This window comes from Tachypleus tridentatus, chromosome 12, assembly GCF_004210375.1.
Source record: "Tachypleus tridentatus isolate NWPU-2018 chromosome 12, ASM421037v1, whole genome shotgun sequence".
In the NCBI taxonomy this organism is placed as follows: Eukaryota; Metazoa; Arthropoda; class Merostomata; order Xiphosura; family Limulidae; genus Tachypleus; species Tachypleus tridentatus.
In genome coordinates this window covers 119197274-119220536 of record NC_134836.1, presented here as the reverse complement: position 1 = coordinate 119220536, position 23263 = coordinate 119197274, and the positions used below count along the sequence as shown (strand labels likewise).

General features: G+C 31.8%; 1 protein-coding gene across 1 annotated transcript in view; it reads left to right on the top strand.

The window, feature by feature from the left end:
• The first annotated feature begins 3954 nt into the window (after positions 1 to 3954).
• LOC143235746 (uncharacterized) overlaps positions 3955 to 23263 on the top strand; it is a 111940-nt gene continuing 92631 nt past the window's right edge. The window contains exons 1-8 of the mRNA XM_076473950.1: positions 3955 to 4208; positions 4576 to 4681; positions 6841 to 6910; positions 8104 to 8200; positions 9765 to 9874; positions 10401 to 11549; positions 14958 to 15069; positions 15582 to 15696. Coding sequence (XP_076330065.1) covers positions 4605 to 4681; positions 6841 to 6910; positions 8104 to 8200; positions 9765 to 9874; positions 10401 to 11549; positions 14958 to 15069; positions 15582 to 15696 — 1730 coding nt within the window. The 5' untranslated portion in view covers positions 3955 to 4208; positions 4576 to 4604. The remainder of the gene's footprint in view (positions 4209 to 4575; positions 4682 to 6840; positions 6911 to 8103; positions 8201 to 9764; positions 9875 to 10400; positions 11550 to 14957; positions 15070 to 15581; positions 15697 to 23263) is intronic.

The following is a 23263-nucleotide window of genomic DNA, read 5'->3' as shown; positions in this document are numbered from 1 at the left end:
ATAACTTTACCGTCATCACCACCAACATGACAGTCTTGGTTGAATGGGTGAAATAGTCCATAAAGCAGATGCTTGCACATGTTATGAATCCTCACTGGAATGAACACTTATTGTGCATCACATGAAGTATTGTGCAACAAAGCAAATATTGAGTGGTGATTTACTTAAAATTCTCATGGTGGGGTAATATAAAGAAAAATCCCGTGGTTGTGGATCCCTAAAACAAATGTGTCAGCACCTACAAATATATATATAGAAATCTAATTCGTATGCACGTTAATTTGAAACACCAGCAGCTAACGAAGGTAGGAGATACAAAACACTAGAGGAACAAAACCCGAGCATGAGGAGACTAGATATAGCTTTAGTCATACCTGTAGACTGTTTTCTTAACATGCAGGTGCAATCATGAGACGAGTACCTGTATAACGTTTATACAAAAACTACCCATGATAAACTGACTGTGCAAATAGGCACAAAAGTAAGTAATATTTAAAACAAGCACGTGAGACATGTACGTGACTTCCACATGTGCAGCGAGGGAACGTTTTCTCAAACTTATAAAACCTGAACTGCATTTTGCTTACGATTAAAGTAGATACCTGTGGTTCCAGTTTCAAGTCTTTCATTTTCAGTTAATAAAGAATCTTGCGCAGGTTTTCAGCAGCAGAATAAAATACGTGAACAGCTATCCAAACATTGTTAACCCTAACCAGGGTGATATATTTTGATTCCTTTTACTTCTCATAGTAGGGTTACTTAATCAAATTGCATAAAGTTTCATAAACAGTTTGTAGTTTCGGCTTTCAAAAATAATACACTTATATTCTGTTTTACTATAATTTTATGTTATTAGATTTCCAAATTTATCAAGTGAGCCAAGCCCCCAAGTGGCACTGCATTATGCCTGCGAACTTGCAACACTAGGAAACAGGTTTTGATACTCGTGGTGGATAGAGCACAGATAGTCCATTGTGTAGGTCTGTGCTTATCTTCAAAATAAACAAAACAAACTGTGAGCCTCTTATTTGGAAGAGATATTAAAAATACTTATTTTTTTAACATAACATAATGTTTAGGGACAACAACGAACTTGTTGTTCCTTCTCAGCTGTCCCATTCTCTAAGTCAAATTGAAACTATTAAATGAAAAATAAAGGCGGCCCTTATCATTCATATATCTATCAAACTTTCTTTTAAATTTACTTCCTCCACAACATCCGAAGTCTTGTTGTTTAAACTTACTCAAATTTACTGCCTCCACAACATCCGAAGTCTTGTTGTTTTTGTTTTTTTCTGTTGTTTGGAATTTCTTGTAAAGCTACACAAGGAATGTCTGCGCCATCCGTCCTTAATTTAACAGTGTAAGGTTAGAGAGAAGGCATCTAGTCATCACCATCCACCGCCAACTCTCGAACTAGTCTTTTGTCAACGAATAGTGGGATTGACGGATACATTTTAATCCCAACATGGCTGAAAGGGTGACCATGTTTGCTCTGACGGGGATTTGAACCTGCGACACTCAATTACGAGTCGAGTGCCCTCAACATCTGGCATGCCGGGCCTCATTCTATAGACCAACCACCCTATTTGAAAAATAAAATTGTCTTAGCTAAAGACGACTTCTATCATGCCTAAATATCTAGTTGTGTTCCTATTTCTATATTTCTCGATGCTAAGTATGAAAAATTTTGATCGTAAACAAATTTTAAGTATCCAATCAATTTCAATTCAATTGATTTACTTTAATGTATTTTCTGGCATCAGATTAGATATTCTTACTAGAAATATATTTCGTTGAAATCAATTTATATCAATTAAATTCCCCCAGTGTCACCGCTGTATGTCTGCGGATTTACAACTCTAGAATCCGGCTTTCGATACCCGTGGTGGGGAGAGTACAGATAACTTATTGTGTAGCTTTGTTCTCAACTACAAATATCTAGTAAATATACTTTCAATAAATCGTATCTTATCTGAATATGGTAAAGTTAAAAATAATATTAAATAATTTCAGAAAATGGTATATTTTGTCATCACTACCATTCTTTCTAAACCTGATAAGGCAACCTGATGTCGTAAAATTCATTTGCCACATATTTCAATTGTTATTTAATACGAATGTAATGTGCAGTGAAATTATGAAAGAATTCTAAAGTATGTGGTTAGTACCTTAGCCTTCTGAAATTGTTATATTACGTTCTGTGTGAAGGTTGGTTTTAACTCTCCCACAATATCACAGATTTTCAATCCACTTTATTTATACAGACGTACACTTTTTTAAAATATTCTTCTCTATAGCTAGTTTCAAAGTAGAGCTTCATTTGTGGTTGTTAAGATAACATGTGACGTAAGTGACGTATGTGAATGTATACATTACTTGATGGATAAAATTTATGAAAGAGCTGAAAAATAGAGTGAGAAATGAAACAATGATAATTATATTATCAAAGGATGATGATTTCTTAGAAAATACAGTATTTGCTCTTAGATGGCAAGAAAAAACCTAAATCTTGAACAAATTTGTTATTTAATGGCGTTTATTTTCTGAAAAGTGTATAAATGTAAATTAGAACTTTTTCATATTTCTATGCGAATTACAAAATAAAAAATAATATAAATTTTGAAATAATTTTAGTAAAGAAATAAAATACAGTTGTAATTATCTTTCCTACTTAAGGTTTGGTATGCAAGCGTGCACCGACGTTTTCGAAGTGCTTGTGTTGATCACATCTTTTTCACTGCAACACTCTCAGTATATCAAAAGTGGTGGCTCAGCATATCCAGGTGGTTAGGGCACTAGACTCCAAATCTGAAGGTCACGGGTTTGAATCCCTGTCGCACCAAACATGCTCGCCCTTTCAGCCGTGGGGACGTTATAATTCAACGGTCAATCCCTTTGTTCACTGGTAAAAGAGTAGCCCAAGAGCTGCCTACCCTCTAGTGTTACACTGCTAAATTAGTGATGGCTAGCACCTATAGTTCTCGTGTAGCTCTGCGCGAAATTCAAAACCAAAACATCAAAAGTGGTAGGTGTATTACGTAGGCTGAATGTTACGATGCAGAAGTTTTATCGGTGATCTCAAGAATTGTCACCCAGCTCAATTCGTCGATATCTGGAAGCTATGTAAAAGTTGCTGAATCAACGGACATTTTCATCTACATCTGGAGATTCGTCTATCCATGAGACCAGAAAAAACATTAATGTGGATCACAGAGTTCAGACTTTTCGAGTAAATACAGTTTCCTAGTGTAATGTGCCTTCCTTCATTCTGACAGTTACCACTAGTAACAAGTGAGATTCTCAAATAACGACAGCAAAAAAATTAGAGGTACACAGGTGGATGAGAAAAACTTGTTTTTGAAAAATAAAAAAATATTAATATTAATTAAAAATGTTAAAATATAACAAATGACAAAGCAGCTAAAATAATACCGCCCTAAAAAAATAAGTTCCAGTGAGTATCGGTAGAATTTTATCCCTGATAATAATCAAACTTTTTTATTTTATGTGATACCATCTTTTAATATTTGCCGTATCTCTTATACTGGCTATTTACTTAGTGCCATAGGAAAGCCTACTTTTAATGGTTTTATAGAATTTTCATCATCTGTGTCTATGTAGTGGCGAGTTACTTTTGTTTGATCAAAATGGCCGTCTGATCCAACAAATATTTCAACACATTCAACCTGTAATTTCTGAGATATTGTCCTGTGCTTAATCCAGCTTTCTTGTACATTCATCAATTACTGACCTCGGATATTCTTGAAGTGCTGTATTTGTTTTTGGACGTTGTGTAACAGAAGCAACTCTACCTGTACAGATAGTTCCAGCTAATTTCACTCAGGACTATCATTTCAACGTTAAGCTTAACTACTTAAATAAATAACTTTTCGACTAAGTTCAACTTGCTTTCTAAAAAAGGAACAGCTCATTTCAAACATTTGTTCAATCACAGAAGATAAAATTACAGAACACCATTTATGCATTCAAAATACATCTTAATACACCCTTTCGTTGTTCTTAAACCTTGTCTAGTTAGCAATGATTTTTTTTTTCTCTGGAAATACAATTCACCTCTTACACAGACAAAAGTGACTGCCAACTTCTACACCAGGTTTACCGTCTGAATGAAGGACGTTTAATGCGGTGATTAAGGGAACAAAATTAATATCTGAAATACTATTTTTACACGCTACTAATTTTAAGTACGTTACAACTAAGATAATAAGAATTTAAGAAAAACATCCGAATTTAACGTAATTTCATCGCAAAGTTTAGGATTTTAGTGCTTGGTCATCTTTTGGTGTTTAAATTGTAACTGTATAAAATTAAAATTAAAGTAGAAAGTAGATATTTTATTTATGTTTCTTAGTAATTTTTATCGTAAAATAGCAGGTGGCGATGAAGAGGCGGCAATTTAGATTACTAAGCAGAAACAGGATGAATTTTACGTTTAAACTTTTGCTTACATTTGTTAGATTAGATTCTTTATTATTGTTCGAACATAGACTGTAGGTTTAATTTTAATAACTAACATCGTGAAATTCATCTGAGGTTGATTTCCCCTTTCAGATTAAAAGCTGTTAGCGTTTAAACAAATCATGAGCAGTAACATATCTGGTGACTTATTTACATATATACCACAAAGAAAGCATGCAAAACCAGACCGCAGGGTTATGTAAGTTAAAAATAGCACTTATTTGAAAATTGAAACTAAGTTTTACATTAGACAAGGCAAAACTGAAAATGTAATGTTACTAAAGCACACCAAATATAGTAAATTAATTAGTAATAATATGATGTGAAGACTGAAAGACGAAAGCAGAGATTTGAGACCCACTAATGGTACACTCATGATGTTTTATGCGTGGGGCAAAAATTAAACGAAATTTTCACTAAAATTGAAAGCATTTTTAAAAGTGAAGTTTTTAATTGAAAGGTGTACATGTTTTGTGTCCCAGAAGTCTGGATCCACTGGAAAAAATATACATTTTATTATTAATTTATTTATTTAAATTGTATGCCATTAACAGCCACACATATAAGTTATTGGTATACTGTGCCAACAGGATATTTTTGTTAGATTTGTACAACTGACATTAGATATGTGTTTAAAAATATAATGTATGTTTTTTTTTCCAATGGGATCAAGCTTCTAGATTACACTGTATTACAGAGGAGAAAATAAAAATGACATTTATTAGATTTTCTTACTCCATGAAAAACTGTGGTACACTGATTTACAATCTCAACGTTTTATACCTGAACCTTCTCTACCAAAGCCAACTTAGATAATGATAATGGTGTATTTTATAACCTTTCTTGTTATTAGTATTACCATTATAAATATGAAATAACTTCTTTGATGCTGATGGTTTTTAAAATATTTTCTAAAAGTAACTGATGAGTATGGTATTCATAATGGATCTATATCCTATATAGAAATAACAGAATAAGTTAAAAGATAGGAGAATGTTTGTTTGTAAGTAAAGATTGCTTACATATACTAAGAACACAAATGACAACACTGGGTTACCAAAGGTAGGTATAATGAAGTGTAAATCCAAAACAAACATTGGACTGAAGAGGACATACAAAACATCAAAACTAGTATTCATCTAGATTTCTTATTGTTTTATTGGTGTAGGCTTGGCATGGCCAGGTGGTTAAGGCACTTGACTCCCAATCTGTTGGTTGTGGTTTTAAATTCCAGTCACACCAAAAATGCTTGCATTTTCACCTGTGGAGACATTATAACATCATGGTCAATCCCACTATTCATTGGTAGAAGAGTTGGCAGTGGGTGGTGATGACTAGTTGCCTTCCCTTTAGTCTTATACTGCTAAATTAGGGACAGCTAGCACAAATAGTCCTCATGTAGCTTTGCGTGAAATTCAAAACAAACAAACCCAGACCCTCAGGTGTTCACTTCATTAAACTGAGTATTGGATTATTATTCCTAGTACACAGTTTACTCAAGGGCTTCAATTTTAAAGAATATGTTTTATGTGTTAGTGTCATAAACATACAAAATATGTCAACAGATTGATAAATAAGCATAGATATGATATATCTCTTGGCTGAAATGTCTTATTTATTTAGTAGTAGTTAAAGAATTAGAATGTGGAAACATTTGGTCATTTAACTGTTAATGTTGTGTGTATTAATAGTAAGAGATCTCATGTTTAAATAGTGTAATTATCTCTTTACAAATGACTACTTGTGCCTTATATGGAATATTTTTGATTGAATTTGATCTCTTTACCTGAGAAAGGATATTGACTTACTGGAAAGATCTTATTTTCTATTTAACAACAAAGGGTAAGAGGTGATTTTACTGAGTTTTGTAAAATAAGTGTGTAGAATATCAGACTTCTTTGTACTGTTCTTAAGACAATAGAATGTGATGAAAGTTTAGGATTTGGAAGAGAGAGACTAGGTTCCACCTAAAGCAGTTTTATTACACTAACAGCAATTAGCTGTTAAAGTTGGAATCTTACAAGAGTTTAAGTGAGAAAAAATTTGATAATTTATGGAAAATAAAGGGTGTGTTTACACACATTTTGACTTTTCTTATCAAACAGTAGGTGTGCTTTAAAGAATTGAATAGTCTCTTATTGTCCATATGTTGAATTTATAACAAAGCTGTCAAAGTGAAAGCATTTTACCATCAGTTTTATTATTATTGATTTGTAAGTTTTACAATATGTGAATCATCAGTATACAAGTAAAAAAGGTCTGGTGAACTCTCTGTGTACATATTATCAATACCAAGTGCATTCATTGGAATTTTAAAAAGTAACACAGCTCTTCTTATACAAATGTTTTCTGTCACAGAAAGCGTCAGACAACTCTTCGACCTTTCACCATTAAACTGCCCTCTGCACAACAGACTTCTCAAAAGGATGTAAGTTCACAAAAAAATTGATCAGAAACAAAACTTTCTGTCTTTTGAATTTATCAGTCCAGCCTCAAGTTTCAAACTGTAATAACATAATGTTACTTATCATAACGCTAATATTGTTAATGCAGTTTAGCATTGAAATAGTTCTACCAACCTTTACCATTTCATTTGGTAATGAAAATGAAATATAAAGGGAGTCGTTTTTAAATATAAGACCTGCTTAGAGGATACTCCAGGCTTATTGTGTTTCTTTTGTCTCACCAAGTTTGAATGAACAATGAACCTGTGAAAACAATATTAAAGACTTAATCGCTTTCTATTCCTGAACTAATTTGTTTCACTTACAATAGGTGTTAAGGTGTATTTTAACTTGAAAGTTTCATCATTATAAAAAGAGAGAGAGCTTACTAAAAATGTTTCACTGTTTTCTGATATGACAAGAGACTAAGGTACCATAGATCAGTTTTAGCTTTTATGTGATATTTATAATATGTTACTTTTAATTTCATTGTCTTATTCTTTGACCAATGCACATTGGAAACAAGAAAAGTATGATAATTTATTTCAGTATCATAATTTTAACTTGTTTGTAGTAGATGTAACGATGCTAGTAAATGGAACATTTAATGCTAATAGAAAGGAAAGTTCTACTTCTTCTGTTAAACTGTCTGTCAGACCCGGCATAGCCAGGTGGTTAGGATGTTCAACTCATAATTTGAAGGTTGCAGGTTTGAATCCCCGTCACACCAGACATTCTTGCCCTTTTAGCTGCCGGGGGCTTTATAACGTGACAGTCAATCCCACTATTCATTGGCAAAGGAGTATCCGAATAGCTGCCTTCCCTTTGGTCTTACACTGCAAAATTAGGGATGGCTAGCACAAATAACCCTCCGTAACTTTGCATGAAATTAAAACAAAGTGTTTGTTAAACAATTAAAAATATTTTCATTAAATTTTTGCTGAAGTTTACCTATGAACATTTTTAAAATACAGTAGAACGTACTGTATATGTGTAGTTTTATTTAACTCCTGCTGTGATCATGTACTTAGAAGAGTTCTATTATAATGAATTTTGATTCACAATAATAAGAAAGTTATGTTGAATATTAATTGTTCTTTTACAACTTTTGTTTTTTTCATTTTTTAAGCTAAAAGTTTATAATTCTTTAAAAGAGTTTTGATTTGAAATGTCTTAGAGTTCTTTGAAAAGGGTCGACTCGATTTTACCACCTCAGTCTCCTGTTGCTTCTGTCCATCTTTCACCTTCTCAAGAAATCGGTCAAGGTTTTCAAAGTAAGTCCCATACATTTGAACTTTATCACCTTTAGAAAAACCTGTATATGATTTATAAACAATTTTCAGAGACAAGAAGTTCTATCAAATATATATTTTGTAACTGAATTTTCTCGACTTTACTATTTTCTTTGTGTAATTTGGTTAGTCACTATTACCCAGAAATTACTGTAACTTTCCCACCATACTGCTGATGTATTATTTAATCTTTTTCTGTGATACTAAGCTCAGTCCTTAAATTTGAATTTTACTGAAAAACTTCTTGAACAAAATTATAAAATGTCTTCTTGTTTTTCTTTTAACTCTCAGTAACTAGTGGTTGAAAGTAAGTTAATTATATCGATATTAAAACTGAATAGCAACCTATAAACTAACTAATCTATATAGTAAACAGGCTAGAGATACATTGTCATAAATCAGTACACACTGAAAATGAAATCTATAATAATTAAAATATATCGAGTCATCAGCGTAGTTTAGCTGTAATACATTAGAAAAGTTTTGTTCATGTAAGGCTTGTATATATTTTCATGCAACCTTAAACTCGGGCGGGACAGGGTTAAGTTTATGGACTTTCAATGCTGAAATCTTGAATTTATTTTTTAGTGGTGGACACATTAAACAACTCAATTTTGTATTGCTATAAAACAAACAGAAAAATAATATTTAACTTAGTTGTATTTTATGCAGTTGCTTCAAAGGTTAATAAATTTTAGCTAATTTCAAATTATCACATCCTTTCTCATAATGCAGCAATATTTATAATTTAGTCTTTAGACTTAACGCTGGAAATTGTTGTTTCCGTAGTTGCCGTCAAAATTAGGAATGCTTTCATAACTTGTATATTATAAACATTTCTGAGTCCTTCTTCAGATAAAGGTGATTTTCATTAACGATGATTTAAGATTAGTAATTTGTGAAAGTACCAATTTATCACAGGCATAAAATATTTTGACATTTAGCAGAAACAATAATTTCCAAATCTGTTCATTAGTAAGTGAATTATTTATTTTTGTTTTGTGAACTTTATATATTGATTCATCTGGAATTATTAATATTTTCCAGTTTTCATTCTTTATAAGAACCATATTCACTCACATTTCTGTATCAGATAATTTTACAGTTTTTGTATTTTTAATAGTAAATTTATTGGTGACAGGAAGTATAACTTAGTCTCGCCATGTTTAATTGAAACTTTGGTATCTAAACTTTAAAACTGTACAAACATTAACAAGCTTTAAGTAATTGTTAGCCATGTTTTGTGTCAGACATTTAATAGTCAGTATTAACTTTAGTGTCAGACATTTAATAGTCAGTATTAACTTTAATACTAAGGGGGAAACATAACTTATCACATAACGTTTTGACTCCATGTTAAATTTTGAGTGTATTAAAAATTTTCATTAATGCAAACTGTGTCCTGACTTAATATTAATCTAAATTAATACAATACTAATTATTTTACAGAGAATTATTATGATCTGGTTCCAGTGTTGTTTATGATTAAAAAAAGAAAGAAAAAAAGGCTTTTTCCACTGTTCATTTGACATATATATTTGTGTAGGTAGGCACAGGTTCAAACCTAATTCTGCATGCTATTATTCACACATCACAGTACAATTTTATATTCTGCTGAGAATAGCAGAATTGGCATCTAAGGAAATACAATTAGCAGTATAGCAGTACATCTTTCATTTGTTGTTTTTACTGTTTGTGAAACAAATGTAGAAGATGGCAGCCAAAGGCAGTGAAAATGTTTTAAGAAATTTCTGCTAATATTCTTAATGTTAAAGGGTAAGCATTTTCGTGCTGTTTTCTTGTCGTAACACATCACTTTAAGCACTTGTAAAATCTACATATTCATCTGTGCATATGGATAACCACAGAGGTGTAGCTTTTCTAAAGAGAGACACCTGGGGTTTGGAATTAACTTTAATAAAATTGTAGTATTTAATAAAGAATTAAAAAATTCAACTTAATACTTAGAACAGCATTAGCTGTTTACGCCAAATTACAATAAATGAGTGAACTGGTGATTTTTGAGAGTTGATAATTCTATTTATGCTAAGAGCTAATGAGGAAAAATGGTTTCTACATTTTCAGATTATTTCTTTTCACATTTTTGGAATTCAGAGTAGTAACTAATCTCTAACGTTTGTTCTTGATGTAGTTATAAAAAAATGTTTATTTCTACGTGTAGCATCAACACGGTTCGACCAAAGAGAAAATTCCAAAAATTGGATTTTCACCTTCTCAATCACCTGATTTTGTACGAGTAGACCCATGTTCTCCACCGCCCTCATCACAGACAGAGCAAAGAAAAGAATTGTCCTTAACACATGGACTCCTGAGAGCTCCTGAAGTACTTGAAACACCAACATCTGACAAGAAGTGTGAAATTCAAGCTAGAAAACTTAGCTATTTTAGTAGTACAAGTAGCTCCAATTCTCTCTCTCCAGTTATAAGAAACATACAACAAGACCTTACCTTGTCAGTTATAGAAGATAGAGAAAAAAACTTTCAACCTTCTCTAATATCAGGTCTTGCAGATGATTTATACAGCCACACACCTTCAGTAAGTAAAACAACTTCCAAAACTAATTCACTCAATAACAATGGTATTGATTTGAAAGATTTCCCAAAGAAAAATGAATTATTCGAACAGAAGTACCTTAGAAGAGCATCATCTCTTAAGGAAACAAAAGTTTCAAATAAACACCAGGACAGGTTTGAAACATTATCTGTACATCAGGAAAATTCAGTGGTGGTGAATAGATCAGACAGGCGTGAAGAAGTGATTACTAAACCAGAACAAAGTTTTAAGCCTTACTGGAACTTTCCAGGTAATTTGAAAAACCATGTTGATGAAGAACCAAGCAATGAGAAACTACCAACAAGGTCACCACAGAAACAGAGTTTATCACTACTGGAAAATGTGACTGGTAGTCAGAAAAGTAATAAAAGAGGAGTAACCTTCAGAGAAGAAAGTTCTCAGAGAAATGTTAAAAAAGGCTTAGCAATGCCCAAAACGCCAGCTGGACATAATTTGAAGAAATCTCATGTCAGTATTGGTAGACAGTCAACATCTTTGGAAACACCACTAAGTGGTTTATCACTGCTGGAAAATGTGACTGGAAGTCAGAAAAGTAATAAAAGAGGAGTAACCTTCAGAGAAGAAAGTTCTCAGAGAAATGTTAAAAAAGGCTTAGCAATACCCAAAACGCCAGCTGGACATAATTTGAAGAAATCTCATGTCAGTATTGGTAGACAATCAACATCTTTGGAAACACCACTAAGTGAAGATGTGATAAAATCTCGACCTTCGGCCAAAACCTCCAAGATCATTCCAGTAAGTTCCCAGTATTGTTTGTTTATATTGGAAGAAACTTGATGTTTATTCCTTGATCCTAGTATGAGTGTAGAGTCGATTGTTTTTAATGTTAAATTTGTTTGAGGACAATCTAAAACCAAAGGATAGGGGAGATGTGGTAGGAAAAACTACATGTAAATCAAATAATCTGCACCATCAAAGCTTTAGTAATTCATTATATTTGGTGTTTTGGTAAAAAATAAACATCCAACCTATAGGCTATCATACGAGTTTATATTTCTATCTCGTTATATTAAACTGTAAACACAAAATTTTTTAGCAGATTCTACCTAAAAGATATTTCTTAAGTAGGAAGTTTCTTTTGCATTTTCATGTAAAAATAGTGTTAAAAAGCACATGAACCGTGCAAAAAAACACAAAAAGATGTTAACAAAATGACCACACAGTGTAATGGTACTGCAGTCATCATTTGTTTAGCTTCAAATTCAGAAAAAATTAAGTCTAAATATTGTAAGACCTTATTATTTTTACACTTAAGCATAGAACAACAAAGGAATATAATCCTGCATATGCAGCAGGATAAAAATGCACATGCTGTGACTGTAAAAACATTTATAATTTAATCAAATGACTTTATTATCAATGTATGTTAATAAATTTGGATTCAAAACGTAGTATATTATTGAACTTTTTAACTGAGGTTTAACTTCTTAATTTAAAAAAAATGTATATATTTACAAAAATGTTTAGTCTTCATACCTCTCTGTCATATGGCTCATCTACACTGAATTATCTGATAGATTTCAGAGTGTACAACCATTAAGAAACACAAACCATGCATAATAAAAATCTGGAACATAAAATTTAAACTTTCTCTCTTGATTTGCTGAGATGTCAATAAATTTGTCAAACCCACTGAAAATATCTTCTCACGTTTCTCATTAAATTTCAGAGCACTTATCTGACCACATTTCTTGTCTCATGGACTTGTTTGTAACCTATAGAAAGAGTATTTGGTTCTCTTCTGAAGCTTATTAAAATTATTTATATTCATAAACAGTTGGCTTTAGATTTTTGTTTGCATATGGCCATTGTTGTTCAACTAAGCAGCTGGCAAAATTATTTAAACCTTAGTTAAAATCCAAGTTATGTTATAGTAGATTTGGAACACAATCATCTGGTGCCTCATGAAGTTTTTTCTATTGAAAATTACATATTTGTTATGTGAATTTTTATTTGAACAGTTGATTCTGTCACAAGTGAGACCTACCTGTAATAATAAAATTCATGCATTACTTAGGGTATTCATGAGAGAAACCTAATAGGGTCTTGCTTTGATCTATTATTTTCCACTGAGGATGGAGTACCAAAGGTATAGGAAATAAAACCATAAATTTTAAATAAAACTAAAGTGAAAATGTTAACAGTTGAAACTGAATATAAAATGATTGGAAATCTCACAAAATGATGCATTTGAAGAATAAGAAAAAAAAAGATGTTACATATTATTTCTTATTTTCTGACCTTTCATTTTACTCTACTTTGATGATTTCACTACAGGTGGTGTTAGTGTGAAGAAATGAGTTTAACAACGTTAAGATTGTGATATTTAGTTTCTAAAAAAGTTCTGCAAATCAAACTATAAGATGAAAATTCTTAATATGAAAAGTCTGACTAGTGTGAGTGGAGTTGACTCAGTGAAGGCTTTGGAAATTTGTAGTACAAATACTTTATTGAAGAATCTGGTTTTTGTCTCTAACAGACTAGTAATGTTTACTAAAAGGTTTTATGATGATATGTGTAGTGAATTCAGAATTATAGTAAAATTACTATAATTTGTTTAACAAAAAACTGAATTGTTCCAATACACCAATACCAAGTTTATAGGGATAAACAAAGTGGAACTCAGATAAAGTATTCAAGTTGAGGGACTGTTGTGATTGAGTGCAAGTATTGAAGTTTTATTTATGTTTCTTGACCAAAATACAAGTTTTTAAAAAATTCATAAATTAGAGACAAACAGATGACATTTAAAGTTAATTTTATTTTAGAATAGGTAAATGTTGCTAAATAGATACTGTTTATCATATGTCATAAAATATATAAAAAAAAAACTTATTGAATTCTTTTGGTAGATTGTCAATACGTTTTCCACTACTCATTTCATGAGGGGATTTTATAAAATTCCTGAACTTTAATTAATTGGATGAATAAATTATATCTCTTAATTAATTATGAATAATGTTGATAAAAATACTGGATGTTTGTTGTGATTATTAACTTACATATCTAACACCTGGCTGTGCTTGTTCTGAATAGAATATTTTGAACAGATGAAGTAAATAGTATTGTGTTTAACATTGACTTAGTGCTTAGCCAACTGTGGAAGGAGAGGCTAGTACTGTAAAAGTTAAACTAAAACTATTACAAATGGAACAGTTATAAGATTTCTTGTTTAAGGCCAGCTTTTATAAGGAATGGTTAGATAAAGTGATTTTAGGCCAGCTTTTATAAGGAAAAGCTTGATAAATTGATTTTTCCCAACTGTATAAACTGAGATTCATTAAGCCTGTTTTAGGCTAGTTTTATAAACTGAGGTTTTGTGGATTTAATATATTTTAACATATTAATATTAAATATAAGATAAATAAAATATGAATGAAAAACAGCATGAAAAACAACACATCTTATTCGTCTTTAGTTTTTTAGAATTGTGATCGTAGCCACAGTTTTAGGTTTAAAACTCATGCTACAACCAAAAATATTGTTAACAGCAAGTGTACCCAACAGAAGAAATGAGGCATTCTTGTTGTCTTTATTGGTGGCAATATGGTAAAAATGTACATAATTAGTTATACTAATGGCATGATATTGGTTTTGATGTTAGTACACAGGTTACTCTGATTGGAAGGTTGTACTTTTGACTAGTTTTGTGCTATAAAAAGTACATATAAAGAATGTGATATGTCTTAATGTGTTTAGGTAGTTTATTTACGTGACATATCCCCATGTTCAGGTAGTTCACTCAGAGTTTTAACTTTTGAATTAAGCTTGGTTAAAAGAAAGAGGAGAAAGGGGGTCTTGCAGTAGGTGAAGTAAACCCCCCAAGATACACACAACACATAGTCAAATATTTTTGGGTTTCATCTCATCCATTTCTTGTAGCATGACTAATGGAATACAAAAACCCAGTTAAAACCTTTTGGCTTCAATGTTATGATCAGAATTGAATATAAATTCTACCTTTAAATCAACACAACTGAACTTAACGTTTAATTTTTTTTTAGTCCTAGTTTTAAAACTTTGTATTTTAGATGTATTTGGAAACTAAATAAAAACAAGTAGTTATATATCTCTTTGCTAATTTTTATTTATGTAATATATTTCTGGGACATCATATTGAAATGTTGGGTATACTCATTTTAGGGTTTAAGAAAAGTAACTCCCCTGTCACAACCATTGAAAAGGAAACCATCTCGTACAAAACAGGCCAAATCGAAGCAGCGTAAGACATCTGATGAAGAGCAGGTCTCGCCTGGTATGTTTACGGTGTAAACGTTTCTGCCGTCTTACAGCGTTAAATCAGTTCTATGTGATGTAGCTGATGTAAAACCAAATAAAACTAAAATGTAACAAACAGTGTTTATCTTATTTGGTCACAAAAGTAACAAACCAGGAATATTCTAACATTAGCAGTTATCTTGAGCTGTAAGAGTTAGGCTATGAAAAGCATGATCATCTGGATGATAATTATTTATGATAATTAATGATGATAATTATAATTTTATTACTGGTTTAAATAAATTCAGAAGTTTAACAAAACTGTATTTTCAGATTTTTATAAACTGTATATAAATGACATTATCCTTAATCGTTTTATCTGTATCTTGCTTTTTTATGTTTCTATAACGGAGTAATATGTATGTTTTTGTTTTCTGATAATTGTCAGGCTTAACCTTGTAATTATTAGAGTTTTGGCCTCGCTTGTTTCTAGAGATTGTGAGTTGTTTTGGTTTTAGCACTGAAGAACCTCTTTATTACTTGTTACAGAACCACAACAAACAATCAGGTTCTGGAAAGGTGAAGATGAAAGAAGACATGTGTCTGATGTCGTAGATCTGGACATCGTGCTTATGGCTATTAAAGAAATCGTAGAAGAAATGAAGTAAAAATATTCATCAAATGTCTGATTCTTTACCAAAAATAAACTTCTTGTGTTGTCATAGGAGAATCTTTCAAAATCCTATATAGAAGTTTGTACAAGTATATTTATTTCTGACGTGAGACTTAACGATTTCCTGGTAATAATGGAGATCTGTAGAGTAACAAAATGTTTTTTTTTTAAATAGTTTTTTGGATAAACTAGAAGCACTTGTAATTTGACTTGTTTAGTGAATACGTGGTTTGTTACAAATTGCTAAAATATTGTCACTCCACTGAGTTTCATTGAAGAAGTAATAACTACTTCAATCTTCAGGAATTATAACTTGACTTATGCTTTTGTCAGTGTTTTGGAATCTGTCAGGCTTCTCTTCAAATAGTATTTTCTGAACTAGTCTTGGTGGTGGTACTGGTATTTACTTACGACTGTCAGTGGCAGCTTCTGAATGTAGTGTTAGTTCCTGATTTATCAATATTTATCCGTTGAAACAGCCATATAACTATATTTGTTCTACTAACTCAAGTTTCTCTTATACTTCCTGGACAACATCAATTTTATACCTGTTGTTCTCAAACTAAATATCTCTCAAGTCTTATTTGCTTATTGTTACACATGGTGTACTAGTATGCTCTATGAAGACATACAGTTATTTGTTTTCAGTTTTTCATGCTTGTCACTGCTTCGTGTGCATATTGCTTATCTTATTTAATGTTTTATGACTTATTCTGTGAGAAAGCAATGAATATAAGATCTTTTTCTTGTTATTTTAGCTTCTGACGATCATCCTCTGAATACCCAATTTCTTGTTGAGTTAACTTTATCTGATCTTTCAGTGTCAGAATAATTCAGCAAAACTGGTAAAATGCCATGAGGAGTTTCTCATTACTTTACTTGAACTGGTAAAATTCCATGAGGAGTTTCTCATTACTTTACTTGAACTGGTAAAATTCCATGAGGAGTTTCTCATTACTTTACTTGAACTGGTAAAATTCCATGAGGAGTTTCTCATTACTTTACTTGAACTGGTAAAATTCCATGAGGAGTTTCTCATTACTTTACTTGAACTGGTAAAATTCCATGAGGAGTTTCTCATTACTTTACTTGAACTGGTAAAATTCCATGAGGAGTTTCTCATTACTTTACTTGAACTGGTAAAATTCCATGAGGAGTTTCTCATTATTTTACTTGAACTGGTAAAATTCCATGAGGAGTTTCTCATTATTTTACTTGAACTGGTAAAATTCCATGAGGAGTTTCTCATTATTTTACTTGAACTGGTAAAATGCCATGAGGAGTTTCTCATTACTTTACTTGAACTGGTAAAATTCCATGAGGAGTTTCTCATTATTTTACTTGAACTGGTAAAATTCCATGAGGAGTTTCTCATTACTTTACTTGAACTGGTAAAATTCCATGAGGAGTTTCTCATTATTTCACTTGAACTGGTAACATTCCAAGAGGAGTTTCTTATTATTTCACTTGAACTGGTAAAATTCCAAGAGGAGTTTCTCATTATTTTACTTGAACTGGTAAAATTCCATGAGGAGTTTCTCATTATTTCACTTGAACTGGTAAAATTCCATGAGGAGTTTCTCATTATTTCACTTGAACTGGTAAAATGCCATGAGGAGTTTCTCATTATTTCACTTGAACTCGTAAAATTCCATGAAGAGTTTCTCATTATTTTACTTGAACTGGTAAAATTCCAAGAGGAGTTTCTCATTATTTTACTTGAACTGGTAAAATTCCATGAGGAGTTTCTCATTATTTTACTTGAACTGGTAAAATTCCATGAGGAGTTTCTCATTATTTTACTTGAACTGGTAAAATGCCATGAGGAGTTTCTCATTACTTTACTTGAACTGGTAAAATTCCATGAGGAGTTTCTCATTATTTTACTTGAACTGGTAAAATTCCATGAGGAGTTTCTCATTACTTTACTTGAACTGGTAAAATTCCATGAGGAGTTTCTCATTATTTCACTTGAACTGGTAAAATTCCAAGAGGAGTTTCTCATTATTTCACTTGAACTGGTAAAATTCCAAGAGGGTTTCTCATTATTTCACTTGAACTGGTAAAATTCCAAGAGGAGTTTCTCATTATTTCACTTGAACTGGTAAAATTCCATGAGAGGAGTTTCTTATTATTTCACTTGAACTGGTAAAATTCCAAGAGGAGTTTCTTATTATTTCACTTGAACTCGTAAAATTCCAAGAGGAGTTTCTCATTATTTTACTTGAACTGGTAAAATTCCAAGAGGAGTTTCTCATTATTTCACTTGAACTGGTAAAATTCCAAGAGGAGTTTCTCATTATTTTACTTGAACTGGTAAAATTCCAAGAGGAGTTTCTCATTATTTTACTTGAACTGGTAAAATTCCAAGAGGAGTTTCTCATTATTTTACTTGAACTGGTAAAATTCCAAGAGGAGTTTCTCATTATTTCACTTGAACTGGTAAAATTCCATGAGGAGTTTCTCATTATTTCACTTGAACTGGTAAAATTCCAAGAGGAGTTTCTCATTATTTCACTTGAACTGGTAAAATTCCATGAGGAGTTTCTCATTATTTTACTTGAACTGGTAAAATTCCATGAGGAGTTTCTCATTATTTTACTTGAACTGGTAAAATTCCAAGAGGAGTTTCTCATTATTTTACTTGAACTGGTAAAATTCCATGAGGAGTTTCTCATTATTTTACTTGAACTGGTAAAATTCCATGAGGAGTTTCTCATTATTTCACTTGAACTGGTAAAATTCCATGAGGAGTTTCTCATTATTTCACTTGAACTGGTAAAATTCCATGAGGAGTTTCTCATTATTTCACTTGAACTGGTAAAATTCCATGAAGAGTTTCTCATTATTTTACTTGAACTGGTAAAATTCCAAGAGGAGTTTCTCATTATTTTACTTGAACTGGTAAAATTCCATGAGGAGTTTCTCATTATTTTACTTGAACTGGTAAAATTCCATGAGGAGTTTCTCATTACATTACTTGAACTGGTAAAATTCCATGAGGAGTTTCTCATTACTTTACTTGAACTGGTAAAATTCCAAGAGGAGTTTCTCATTATTTTACTTGAACTGGTAAAATTCCATGAGGAGTTTCTCATTATTTTACTTGAACTGGTAAAATTCCATGAGGAGTTTCTCATTATTTTACTTGAACTGGTAAAATTCCATGAGGAGTTTCTCATTATTTTACTTGAACTGGTAAAATTCCATGAGGAGTTTCTCATTACTTTACTTGAACTGGTAAAATTCCATGAGGAGTTTCTCATTATTTTACTTGAACTGGTAAAATTCCATGAGGAGTTTCTCATTATTTCACTTGAACTGGTAAAATTCCAAGAGGAGTTTCTCATTACTTTACTTGAACTGGTAAAATTCCATGAGGAGTTTCTCATTACTTTACTTGAACTGGTAAAATTCCATGAGGAGTTTCTCATTATTTCACTTGAACTGGTAAAATTCCAAGAGGAGTTTCTCATTATTTCACTTGAACTGGTAAAATTCCATGAGGAGTTTCTCATTATTTTACTTGAACTGGTAAAATTCCAAGAGGAGTTTCTCATTATTTTACTTGAACTGGTAAAATTCCATGAGGAGTTTCTCATTACTTTACTTGAACTGGTAAAATTCCATGAGGAGTTTCTCATTACTTTACTTGAACTGGTAAAATTCCATGAGGAGTTTCTCATTACTTTACTTGAACTGGTAAAATTCCATGAGGGTTTCTCATTATTTCACTTGAACTGGTAAAATTCCAAGAGGAGTTTCTCATTATTTCACTTGAACTGGTAAAATTCCAAGAGGAGTTTCTCATTATTTTACTTGAACTGGTAAAATTCCATGAGGAGTTTCTCATTATTTCACTTGAACTGGTAAAATTCCAAGAGGAGTTTCTCATTATTTCACTTGAACTGGTAAAATTCCAAGAGGAGTTTCTCATTATTTCACTTGAACTGGTAAAATTCCAAGAGGAGTTTCTCATTATTTCACTTGAACTGGTAAAATTCCAAGAGGAGTTTCTCATTATTTTACTTGAACTGGTAAAATTCCAAGAGGAGTTTCTCATTATTTCACTTGAACTGGTAAAATTCCATGAGGAGTTTCTCATTATTTTACTTGAACTGGTAAAATTCCAAGAGGAGTTTCTCATTATTTTACTTGAACTGGTAAAATTCCAAGAGGAGTTTCTCATTATTTCACTTGAACTGGTAAAATTCCATGAGGAGTTTCTCATTATTTCACTTGAACTGGTAAAATTCCAAGAGGAGTTTCTCATTATTTCACTTGAACTGGTAAAATTCCATGAGGAGTTTCTCATTATTTTACTTGAACTGGTAAAATTCCATGAGGAGTTTCTCATTATTTTACTTGAACTGGTAAAATTCCATGAGGAGTTTCTCATTATTTTACTTGAACTGGTAAAATTCCATGAGGAGTTTCTCATTATTTTACTTGAACTGGTAAAATTCCATGAGGAGTTTCTCATTATTTCACTTGAACTGGTAAAATTCCATGAGGAGTTTCTCATTATTTCACTTGAACTGGTAAAATGCCATGAGGAGTTTCTCATTATTTCACTTGAACTGGTAAAATTCCATGAGGAGTTTCTCATTATTTTACTTGAACTGGTAAAATTCCAAGAGGAGTTTCTCATTATTTTACTTGAACTGGTAAAATTCCATGAGGAGTTTCTCATTATTTTACTTGAACTGGTAAAATTCCATGAGGAGTTTCTCATTATTTTACTTGAACTGGTAAAATTCCATGAGGAGTTTCTCATTACTTTACTTGAACTGGTAAAATTCCAAGAGGAGTTTCTCATTACTTTACTTGAACTGGTAAAATTCCATGAGGAGTTTCTCATTATTTTACTTGAACTGGTAAAATTCCATGAGGAGTTTCTCATTATTTTACTTGAACTGGTAAAATTCCATGAGGAGTTTCTCATTATTTTACTTGAACTGGTAAAATTCCATGAGGAGTTTCTCATTACTTTACTTGAACTGGTAAAATTCCATGAGGAGTTTCTCATTATTTTACTTGAACTGGTAAAATTCCATGAGGAGTTTCTCATTATTTCACTTGAACTGGTAAAATTCCAAGAGGAGTTTCTCATTACTTTACTTGAACTGGTAAAATTCCATGAGGAGTTTCTCATTATTTTACTTGAACTGGTAAAATTCCATGAGGAGTTTCTCATTATTTCACTTGAACTGGTAAAATTCCAAGAGGAGTTTCTCATTATTTCACTTGAACTGGTAAAATTCCATGAGGAGTTTCTCATTATTTTACTTGAACTGGTAAAATTCCAAGAGGAGTTTCTCATTATTTTACTTGAACTGGTAAAATTCCATGAGGAGTTTCTCATTACTTTACTTGAACTGGTAAAATTCCATGAGGAGTTTCTCATTACTTTACTTGAACTGGTAAAATTCCATGAGGAGTTTCTCATTACTTTACTTGAACTGGTAAAATTCCATGAGGAGTTTCTCATTTTTTACTTGAACTGGTAAAATTCCATGAGGAGTTTCTCATTATTTTACTTGAACTGGTAAAATTCCAAGAGGAGTTTCTCATTATTTTACTTGAACTGGTAAAATTCCATGAGGAGTTTCTCATTATTTTACTTGAACTGGTAAAATTCCATGAGGAGTTTCTCATTACTTTACTTGAACTGGTAAAATTCCATGAGGAGTTTCTCATTATTTTACTTGAACTGGTAAAATTCCATGAGGAGTTTCTCATTACTTTACTTGAACTGGTAAAATTCCATGAGGAGTTTCTCATTACTTTACTTGAACTGGTAAAATTCCATGAGGAGTTTCTCATTATTTCACTTGAACTGGTAAAATTCCATGAGGAGTTTCTCATTATTTCACTTGAACTGGTAAAATTCCATGAGGAGTTTCTCATTATTTTACTTGAACTGGTAAAATTCCATGAGGAGTTTCTCATTACTTTACTTGAACTGGTAAAATTCCAAGAGGAGTTTCTCATTACTTTACTTGAACTGGTAAAATTCCAAGAGGAGTTTCTTATTATTTTACTTGAACTGGTAAAATGCCATGAGGAGTTTCTCATTATTTTACTTGAACTGGTAAAATGCCATGAGGAGTTTCTCATTACTTTTACTTGAACTGGTAAAATTCCATGAGGAGTTTCTCATTACTTTACTTGAACTGGTAAAATTCCATGAGGAGTTTCTCATTACTTTACTTGAACTGGTAAAATTCCAAGAGGAGTTTCTCATTACTTTACTTGAACTGGTAAAACTCCATGAGGAGTTTCTCATTATTTTACTTGAACTGGTAAAATGCCATGAGGAGTTTCTCATTACTTTGCTTGAACTGGTAAAATTCCATGAGGAGTTTCTCATTATTTTACTTGAACTGGTAAAATTCCATGAGGAGTTTCTCATTACTTTACTTGAACTGGTAAAATTCCATGAGGAGTTTCTCATTATTTTACTTGAACTGGTAAAATTCCATGAGGAGTTTCTCATTATTTTACTTGAACTGGTAAAATTCCATGAGGAGTTTCTCATTACTTTGCTTGAACTGGTAAAATTCCATGAGGAGTTTCTCATTACTTTGCTTGAACTGGTAAAATTCCATGAGGAGTTTCTCATTACTTTACTTGAACTGGTAAAATTCCATGAGGAGTTTCTCATTATTTTACTTGAACTGGTAAAATTCCAAGAGGAGTTTCTAATTATTTTACTTGAACTGGTAAAATGCCATGAAAAGTTTCTCATTATTTTACTTGAACTGGTAAAATTCCATGAGGAGTTTCTCATTACTTTGCTTGAACTGGTAAAATGCCATGAGGAGTTTCTCATTACTTTGCTTGAACTGGTAAAATTCCATGAGGAGTTTCTCATTATTTTACTTGAACTGGTAAAATTCCATGAGGAGTTTCTCATTATTTTACTTGAACTGGTAAAATTCCAAGAGGAGTTTCTCATTATTTTACTTGAACTGGTAAAATGCCATGAGGAGTTTCTCATTATTTTACTTGAACTGGTAAAATTCCATGAGGAGTTTCTCATTACTTTACTTGAACTGGTAAAATGCCATGAGGAGTTTCTCATTATTTCACTTGAACTGGTAAAATTCCATGAGGAGTTTCTCATTATTTCACTTGAACTGGTAAAATTCCATGAGGAGTTTCTCATTACTTTACTTGAACTGGTAAAATTCCATGAGGAGTTTCTCATTATTTTACTTGAACTGGTAAAATTCCAAGAGGGTTTCTCATTATTTTACTTGAACTGGTAAAATGCCATGAGGAGTTTCTCATTATTTTACTTGAACTGGTAAAATTCCATGAGGAGTTTCTCATTATTTCACTTGAACTGGTAAAATTCCAAGAGGAGTTTCTCATTATTTTACTTGAACTGGTAAAATGCCATGAGGAGTTTCTCATTATTTCACTTGAACTGGTAAAATTCCATGAGGAGTTTCTCATTATTTTACTTGAACTGGTAAAATTCCAAGAGGAGTTTCTCATTATTTCACTTGAACTGGTAAAATTCCAAGAGGAGTTTCTCATTATTTCACTT